At 47.3% G+C, this 10,000-nt stretch overlaps 1 protein-coding gene across 2 annotated transcripts in view; it reads right to left on the bottom strand.

Moving 5' to 3' along the window:
* The window catches only part of si:dkey-237h12.3 (teneurin-3), a 145,254-nt gene that overhangs the window by 36,094 nt on the left and 99,160 nt on the right, over positions 1-10,000 (bottom strand). For both annotated transcript variants that reach the window (XM_031568922.1, XM_031568923.1), the window contains exons 12-16: positions 8,664-8,849; positions 8,035-8,061; positions 7,403-7,420; positions 6,144-6,290; positions 3,271-3,475 (exon numbers count right to left, since the gene is read on the bottom strand). In XM_031568922.1, coding sequence (XP_031424782.1) covers positions 3,271-3,475; positions 6,144-6,290; positions 7,403-7,420; positions 8,035-8,061; positions 8,664-8,849 — 583 coding nt within the window. The remainder of the gene's footprint in view (positions 1-3,270; positions 3,476-6,143; positions 6,291-7,402; positions 7,421-8,034; positions 8,062-8,663; positions 8,850-10,000) is intronic.

Raw genomic sequence — 10,000 nt, 5'->3', positions numbered from 1 at the left:
GCCATGTCTGAAGGCACAGTTTGTGAAGATGAGTGTGCAGTTATGCATGTGTGCTTACAAATGGAACCTCATTTCCAGAAATGCGTTTTGGCGGCCAAGAAAAAACTGGAGTTGTTTGTGTGAAGCTGATGGGTTCCCATTTATCACTTTCTCCATATTTTCCAGCTTTCCCTATGTTAGGACACACACTCACTCAGACACACACACACACACACACACACAAACACACAAAACACCCACACATACACGCACACACACACACACACACAAACACACACACACACAAACACACACATGATCACGCAGCTTTCCCTATGTTAGGACACACACTCACTCAGACACAAGCACGAACACACACACATGATCACGCATGTACCCACAGACCATCTCTCTCTCTCTCACAACACACAGACAATGACACACACAAACACACACATACCCCACAGAAAAACCCCTCTCTCTCCTCTCACAACACACACACATCCACACACACACACACACACACCACACACACCACACACACACACACACCCAATCACCCAAAGACACCTCTCATCTCTCTCACACACACACACACACATAATCACCCACAGACCCTCTCTCTCTCACGCACACACACACACACACACACACACACACTTAGAGCGAGTAGGGGCGCAGGGCTGACATCTGATTTGTTTTCTGTGCTCTGGCGGGACCCTGAACGCCCTCTTTCATAAGACCTGAGTGAATGTTTTATGATCCCAACTCTGTCTGTCAGAATACTTCCGCATGGTCAAGCACGGGAGTGTGTGTGTGTATGTGTGTGTGTGTGTATGTGTGTGTGTGTGTGAGTGGTGTCTCTGTGTGTGTGTGTCTGTCTGTCTGTGTGTTTGATGGGCGTATGAGGCCTGTAGCAGCAGCAGCAGGGAAATGCCCCAATCATTATGAAACCGGCTGCTGTGCATTCTGGTAACACACACACACACACACACACACACACACACACACACACACACACACACACGTACACACACAACCACAGCAAACCCACAATGTAAAAATACCCTGCATGGCCTACATATCATATGAACTCCATCTCCTTTTCTCAGAAAGCATATGCAGCTCAGGCAATAAATTAATGAAAGCACTTATAAAAGAATCCCTCTTTAGGCTTAAAGCAGCACACATCCATTATCATCCATTATCCTGCAGAGGAGACTTCCTCACCAGCAACTCGGCCCCAGCACCTGCTTTCTGAGGTGCTTGAACACACACACACACACACACACACACACAGAGAGAAAGAGAGAGAGAGAGAGAGCCCCCCCTGACACACACACAGTTAAGAGAGAGAGAGCCCCCCCCCACACACACACACACAGAGAGACCCCCCCCCACACACACACACACAGAGAGACCACCCCCCACACACACACACACACACAGAGAGAGACCCCCCCCACACACACACACACACAGAGTGAGACAGGTACCCCCCCACACACAGAGAGAGAGAGAGAGAGAGAGAGAGAGAGAGAGAGACAGAGCCCCCCCACACACACAGAGAGAGAGAAAGAGAGAGAGAGAGAGGTCCCCCCACACACACTGACACACACAGACACAGAGAGAGAGAGAGAGACGTCCCCCCCCACACACGCACATGTACGCTCACACACACACACACACACTCAGGCCCTTCGGCGAGCCTGTGATAGATATGAATTGTTCTGGTCAGGGAAAGCGTGGCCCAGATACCGCCTGTACCACATCTAGCGCAGATCTGCCGGGTCCATCCCAGAACTGGGCCAGCACTGGGCCAGAACTCCCATTTGCTGATGGATAGTGACATGCATCATTTAGCAACACATCCTTATGAAACACACCATCCAGAAATGAACAGACGTCTACACAAAAGGCATTTAAAGGGATTACGGGTCTCCCCGGCAGGATCTTCAGCAGGCTATAAATTATGCACACAGGTCACACACATGAATGTTTTACATGAGCTGAGGAGAAGAATCATTTTTTAACTAATTTAGTACAAATTAAAACAAATAAAAAAAATATCATTAGAAAAAATAAATAGATATATTCCCCAGTTTAAGTCTTTGCAAATGTAATTGGGGTTACCATTTTATGTACTTGTTGCATAACTGTGTGATTAGTGTCTGAACCGTGTGATTTGACCGTCTAATCATGCTAGAACACAATTGCTACACCATAGTTTACATGTGTGTGATGAAGCGTGTACAATGGGAACAGTCTGCCACCAAAATAAATCTAACCAGCAACTGAATTCATGAGAGCATTTTTAATGCAATGCTTTAATCAAATAGCACATGGTTCATTTCCATTTAATTAGTCATAACATAATTATGTTTGTCTCCACAAGGACCCTGTAAGCAACAATTCTATTTACTGAGAACTTTACATGAAGAATAATAACTCACTGGCTGTTTTGTTATCATCCGATAGTGAATTGTTATTAGAATGTTTGATAGTGTATTATTATGTAAATATCTCTCATGTTTAGGAGATAGTCTGGGATTAAATTGACAAGTAGAGGCCTGAATGAAATAGAAGGATTTGAATTTGAATTTCATTCAGCCTTAGCCTTTACTCTACAGCCTGCACCCTATAACAGATCATATTACCCTATTACCCAGTGATGGAAGATCACAATGCTCTAACCGACACATGTCAGAGGTGTTGATTTCCTTTAACAGGTAGCAAACAGTAAAGGCATGAGTACCTCTTGTTTCTTTAACAGGTAACAAACACTAAAGACCTGAGAGCCTCTTGTTTCTTTAACAGGTAACAAACACTAAAGACCTGAGTACCTCTTGTTTCTTTAACAGGTAACAAACACTAAAGACCTGAGTACCTCTTGTTTCCTCTGCATGCTCTGACCTGCATGGCCCACATGGTGAAATCTAAAGTATTGTTCTGGCTGTAGAATTGCTTCCACATCTCTGCAGCTCAACTGCTAATGGGTTTGATATCCAGGGAGCCCTTATACTGATAAAACGTGTATCTGTATAATACTTTAAACTATTTAAGATATAAGCATCAGCAAAATGACTAAATGTAATTGCAAATACTCTGTACTGGTTAACAGGTACTAGTGAACCTCTCTCTAGCAACGGATAAAGACGAATACTAAGAAAGAAAGAGTACTAAGAAAGGGGATGATAGTGGCATTATCTTCCTCCGCCACAGCTTATCCTCCCACAATGCAACAGTGCACTGCCATACTGTCTGGGTGTCGACTTCCTGTTGAGTGTGTACCTGCTGTTGAACGGGTTGTCTCCAGGAAGGGTGTGGCTTCCACCAGGGCCAACCAGAAAGCTGACGCGCTGGTAGAAGCTCTGGGGTGCGGGGCTCTGCTGATCTCCCACAAGGCCGCGGGGGTCGGGGGAACCGCGGCAGAAGGGTGACGCCTGACAGGAGCTCTGCAGACAGCAGTCAGGGTCCATGCAGTCCACAAGACTGTCTGTGCACATGGACAAGAGAGAGAGAGAGAGACAGTAGTCAAGGACACCAAACAGAGCTCATAGATAAAAGAGAGACAGACACTGTATTCAAATGCACCATACGGTCTGTGAACATAGACCCGAGGGAGAGAGAGACAGCAGGTGAATGCATAAAAGTCTTCCTGTCTCTAACCTGAGGAATCTTTGATGTTAGAGTTCAACTTAGGTAGGGTGCATGCTATGCAGGAAGCACACACACTGCAGACTGCCAGCCAACCGCACACCCTCACACACCCTCACACACACACACACACACACACACACACACACACACACACACACACACACACACACACACACACACACACGAAACACATACTCTCACACTCGCACACACACACACACACACACACACACACACACACACACCCTCACACTCCTGTTTATTCATCAGCATTTTACATGTTTGTCTCTAATTTACCTGAGCAGCCAGGTGGCCCAGAGAGAGAGAGAAAGCGAGAGAGAGCAATGTTTGGTTTGATGTATGATTAAACCTGGACATTCTCCTTGCCTATCATTTGGTGAAATTATGCCGGGACTAATTGGATAGGGGGCACAGGATCAGGGCACTGGCTATTATATTATTTTAAAGAAATCCTGCCGAGCAAATATTAATTTCAGCGCACATGTAGTAAAACGATCATCAGAACAAAGACACAGACAATCTAATGCAAAACCTTTTATCTGAAAGCTGCTCGTTCTTTTTTACATAAATACACGTAATTTATATTCTGAGTACAGGCAATTGAAAATCAGCCAATTTCTGGCAAAGTCAGTCAGAGAGGCAACCCTGATGAGAGCGCAAACCCTCTCCACACTCTTCCCCTCTTCACTGTTTCAGCGCGCTGTTTCCTATTCTAGTGGAGTGCCCATCAATCCTCCATGTCAGCTCGGAGCAGCTCACACATCCAGTGTGGAGGCAGGACCTGGAGGAGGATGAGGTGGATGAGGGCCGTCTCCATCACAACAGGAACCTCTTCTTCACCCCACTCTAAACTCTCGCTCACCCTTGGCGTTGACGTGTTCCTCTCACACATCACCCTGGCGCTGACGTGCTCCTCTCACACATCACCCCGGCACTGACGTGCTCCTCTCACACATCACCGTCTACCATCGACACCCGCAGCACAGCACAGCACAGCCGAGCCGTCAGCTTCACTTCTGCCTCCTCTCAGAGTTCCTGTTATCACTAAATATAATTCACACTCTTTTCGCTTTCTAGCTAGGATCCCTTCCCTCAATCTCTCTTTCTCCCTCTCTCTCTCTCCCTATCCTCCCTTCTTCACATCATATTGAACACTGCCTGTTCACACATATAATCACACACACACACACACACACACACACACACACATACACACACACACACACACACACAAGCAAACATGCATGCACACACACATACATGCACACACACACACACACTCACGCCGTGTTCACGCAAACAAAAACATACACACATAAACACACACACACACACACACACACACACACACACAACTCTTTGATCTGGCCCAGATGCGTTAGTCGGTTGAGACAGGCCTTCATTATATCCCAGACTCCTCTCCCACATCCCACGTCTCTCTATCGCCACCATTGCCTTCATTACACTCTGTGCTCCGCCCCGGGCACAGGTACATGAAGCCCGAAAATACACCTGACAAAACTTTCTTCCTCTTCCTCACCCAGATCCCCTGCCTCGCACAAACACTTGACAGTCCAGACACCACCCCATCAATCTCTCCGCACAATAGCATAAAAGACAGAGAGAGAGAGAGAGAGAGAGAGAGAGAGAGAGAGAGAGAGAGAGGGATAGAGAGACAACCTGCTGCGCTACAAGAGGACAGAGGTCCTCTTCAGCCACATTAATCACTCCCTCTCCTTCTCTACCTCTAACACTCTCCTCTGTCCATCTCTTTCTCTCTCTCTCTCCCTTTCTCTCACTCTCTCCCACTCACCCTCTCTTTCGCTCCCTCTTACTGCCACCACTCTATCTAAAACGTACCTCACCCCCTCTCTTTCCCTCCATCCCTCCCCCTCTCTCCATCCCTCCATCCCTCTCTCCCTCTCTGCGTCTCCATCTCTCCATCACCACTGACGAGTGACAGTGGCCACACCACTGCTGTTGTGCTGTCCGTAGAACACATCTCTCTCGTCCAGTCTTGGGCTCTCGGCACAGACTGCACATGAATCAGAATGACACAGAATGACACCCCTGAACTCCATTTTCCTGTAGGTCACAAAACATGTGTGGCTGACACGGTCAGGAGACAAGAGCACTGCAGAGACAATCATCTGTGCATTAGTAGCAAATAGACCTATCTGTCATGTGTCCACCCTCTCTTGCTCTCTCGCTCGCTCTCTCGCTCGCTCTCTCTTTTCTGTCCACCTCTCCCTCTGCTCTCCCCACACCATTCTCAAACTTCCCCCGAGAATGATAACTTTCAAATTCAGTGAGTGAAATAGAATGGCTGCCAAGATGTTGTTGTGGACAAGTCTGGAACAGTTCTGGGGTCTGATCTGACAAGGAACCTTTTAGTTCCTCGCCACATCAGGGCCACTCCTTTTCCATGATTATGTGCTGTCTCAGTCTGAAGCTGTCAATCACACCATCATTCTCACTCTCACCTCCTTCGTTATCTTTGCCATCTGCGCAGATGGTCTCCATGGCGACATCGCACCCGGCGCCCCTCCACCCGACTTGGCAGAGGCAGTGCCAGCCACTCTGGTCCAGCGTGCAGCGGCCGTTACTGTTGCACAGCCCCGGGCAACCATCTGTCAATCACACACAGCCAACCAATCAGAGAGGGTGGAAACAGTGGGTAGGGGGCGGGGGGCAAGTTGGGGGTGTGAAACAGGAAGTAGTGGAACCATATCATCAGGAACCACACAGACATATATGACAAAGACAACAGAGGGGGGTTGGATGGCAGGCTTTAACTTCACATGAGTCTGTTCTTTACAGAAAATTCCTGTTCTAGAATGTGCTAAAGTTCTGTTTCATTCCGCTACAGGATAGAAGTGCACAGTCAGCCATACAGCACGCAAGGTCACATAAATCTCACTGTCACTGCTACTGCAGACGCAGGCTTTGAACAGCTGTAGTCATCAAGCTTGCACAGACTAGTCCACAGCTAGCACCACATTATTCTAAATAAATGTTAAATGTGTTTTGGGCTTACAGACTCAAATCCCAGTGAGCGAATGATTTATTTCCCATTGTTCTCAGTAGACCATGTGAAGTTTCAGTGGAGAGACACAACACAGTTTAGAAGAGAACACTTTCTCTGGGGACGGGATCCAGACATTATTAATGCATCGACAACATCCCCCTCCATCACATCAACAAAACACAGGAAGGAACTAAGCCTGGAAGAAAACCTCGAGGCACGCAACAGGCTGGCTATCCTAAAACAATAGCTCAGGGCAAAGACACACAGGAAACCACACAGGAGAGATGACAGACTGAAAGACAAACAACTCCATCAGACAGGGGACAGGAGTGGAGAGAGAGGGCTGGGTCTGAGCAGACAAATCAGGGCAGGACAGGGGGTCAGTAGGACACTGAGAAACAGAGACAGAGAGACAGAGATGGAGAGACAGAGATGGAGAGACAGAGACGGAGAGACAGAGATGGAGAGACAGAGACAAAGACTGAGAGACAGAGACGGAGAGACAGAGACGGAGAGACAGAGATGGAGAGACAGACAAAGACTGAGAGACAGAGACGGAGAGACGGAGACAGAGACAGAGACGGAGACAAAGACTGAGAGATGGAGAGACAGAGACAGAGATGGAGATATGGACAGACACACAGGCCAGGTGTCTGAGGCAGAGGAGGTGAATAAGGGATGACTGGGGGGTTGGGGGGTGTGCTGTGGCTTTACCTTTGTATCCTATCTTGTCTGCAGTTGCGAGGGAATAGCCAAGAGAGAATATTACTGTTATCTCTAATTGTCACACAATATAGATAGGGTATATTCAGTGCTGATATATGTAAACAGTACAAGATATGAGAAATGTTGATTATGAGCCTATTTGAATGGATTGATTGATTTGTGTGTGTGTGTGTGTGTGTGTGTGTGTGTGTGTGTGTGTGTGTGTGTGTGTGTGTGTGTGTCTAGGTAGGGAATCATCATCTTTCAAATATTTGTTCTCCTGTCCAAAGCTGCCCTCTCAGACAGTGAACTATTTGTTTTTTGTGAAACTATTTGTTTCTGTTGTTGAAGCTCCTCATTAATAACCAGAGTCAGTAACCATTGTGGGACTGCCGTGATACACACACACACACACACACACACACACACACACACACACACACACAGACACACAAACACACATATCTGATAAGCCACCATCAGACACACACACACACACACAATGCCTGTTAACTCAGATAAAAAAAATGAGGGGAAAATTAAAAGAGATTGTGTGTGTGTGTGTGTGTGTGTGTATGTGTGCAAGAGATGCTTATCTTAGAAGTTACAGTGATTACAAGCATGAACGAGGAGCACAGTACCTTTGACAACCTTGTCCATATAGTGAGCTTGAGTCAGAATAAAGTGGAGAGAGAGAGAGAGAGAGAGAGAGAGAGAAAAAAAAGGGAGGGGGAGAAACAGATGGAGAGAAAGAAAAAAGAAAGGCAGTGTGTGAGAGAGACGTGAAAATTGCACTACATGGGGCGGGGGAAAAAGCAGCATGCCATGTTAACCTATTACAGAGAAGAAGGTGAGAAACATCCCGATAAACAGCAGGGAGCTCGGGCACAGTTCCTCTTCGAACCAATAAAAACCCAAGCAGCCCCTCACTGTGTGCATCAGATCCGGCCCTGGTCTGGCCCTGATCTGGCACAGATCCGGTTAGTGCAGATCAGGGCCACACCTGTGTTTGCTGTCTGGAGAAGGGGTTTTCATTATGGTGTCATTCCATTCCAGTTGTCATGACATTACATTACATTCCTGTTGCAGACACTTACATCCACAGGCATTCCCAGCATAGGAAGGGCAAAAACAAAGACTATTCTTTTTTTCTTCTAGAATCTTTAGAGAAATGTCCCCCCCCCCCCCCCAGAAAGCAATCAAGAGAGCGATCAAGAGAGAGAGAGAGAGAGAGAGAGAGAGAGAGAGAGAGAGAGAAGATAGCGCTTACCGATGCTGCAGCTCTCACCAGCCCAGCCTGGGCGGCACTCACACATCGCGTCACGACACACTCCGTGCTCGCCGCAGGGAGGATCACACTCCTGCTCGTCACACCGCAGCCCACGCCAGCCCTCCTCACAGTGGCACGAACCCCCAACACACACACCGTGCGGGGCGCAGTCTATGACACACACCTCTGCCAGTGTGTGTGAGGGATATGTGGGTAGTATAGTGGGGGAGGATTAGAGGCGGGTAGAGAGTTGAGGAAGAGAGGGGAGATGAAAGGACAGGTGGACAGAAAAAGGAGGAGAGAAAGTTAGAAATAAAGACACACCTGAGACAGAAACCATCATAAACTGCAGTTTACTCTAAAACAGAAATGAAGACACTCCTGAGACAGAACTCTTTAAGCCATCATAAACTTCAGTTTAGTCTGAAACAGACGGCGCTAGTTCAGTCAGAACCATTCCAGACTCTGCTTTTATCCAGGATCTGGACAGTGCAGTAGCCTGAAGTGCCTCTACAGGGTCCTACAGGATGCTAATGCTCACACAGATGCTTATATCCCCATATACCTATGCATTCACAGACTGGGAACAGAGCCAAGAACAACACACCTAAAGGTCAACTGTCATATCAAGTTTGGGCATCAGGCCACGGGGCGAACACCATAGAATCAAGGATGCAGGAGTAGATCATGTTCCAATGCAGCATATAAAAGTCTCTTAGGGAAGCTGGAAGTATCGGAACACTGCCTTTCTTCAGTTACTTCATCAGCTACTTAAATACACATTGATTTGTTTATAAAATGATTCGTAAAGATCAGGGCACAGAAACATGTTCTCTGTCACTCTGGGCGTGAGTTAACCAGACCAGAAGAGAATAAGGCAGAACCAGATGGAGTCTACATCAGAACCATGTTTGTCAGAAGCTATTAAGGTGTATGTCTGTGTGAGAACACAGACAAACACTTAGGACTGTGTCCCCTGTGGTCACACAGCAGAAGATGGAGTTAACAGGCAGGGTGACTGAGTGAGAGAGACAGAGAGAGAGAGAGAGAGAGAGAGAGAGAGAGAGGCAGAGAGATATATAGGCAGAAAGAGAGAGAGAAAGACAGAGAGAGAGAGACAGACAGACAGAGAGTGACAGAGAGAGAGAGACAGAGACAGACAGAGAGAGAGAGAGAGAGGCAGAAAGAGAGAGAGACAGACAGAGAGAGAGAGACAGACAGAGAGAGGCAGAAAGAGAGAGCGACAGAGAGAGAGACAGACAGAGAGAGGCAGAGAGAGGCAGAGGCAGAGAGAGAGACAGAGAGAGAGAGAGAGTTACCTCTTAAGAAAAGGGAGC

This window comes from Clupea harengus, chromosome 6, assembly GCF_900700415.2.
Source record: "Clupea harengus chromosome 6, Ch_v2.0.2, whole genome shotgun sequence".
In the NCBI taxonomy this organism is placed as follows: domain Eukaryota; kingdom Metazoa; phylum Chordata; class Actinopteri; order Clupeiformes; family Clupeidae; genus Clupea; species Clupea harengus.
This window is presented reverse-complemented; position numbering and strand designations above follow the sequence as displayed.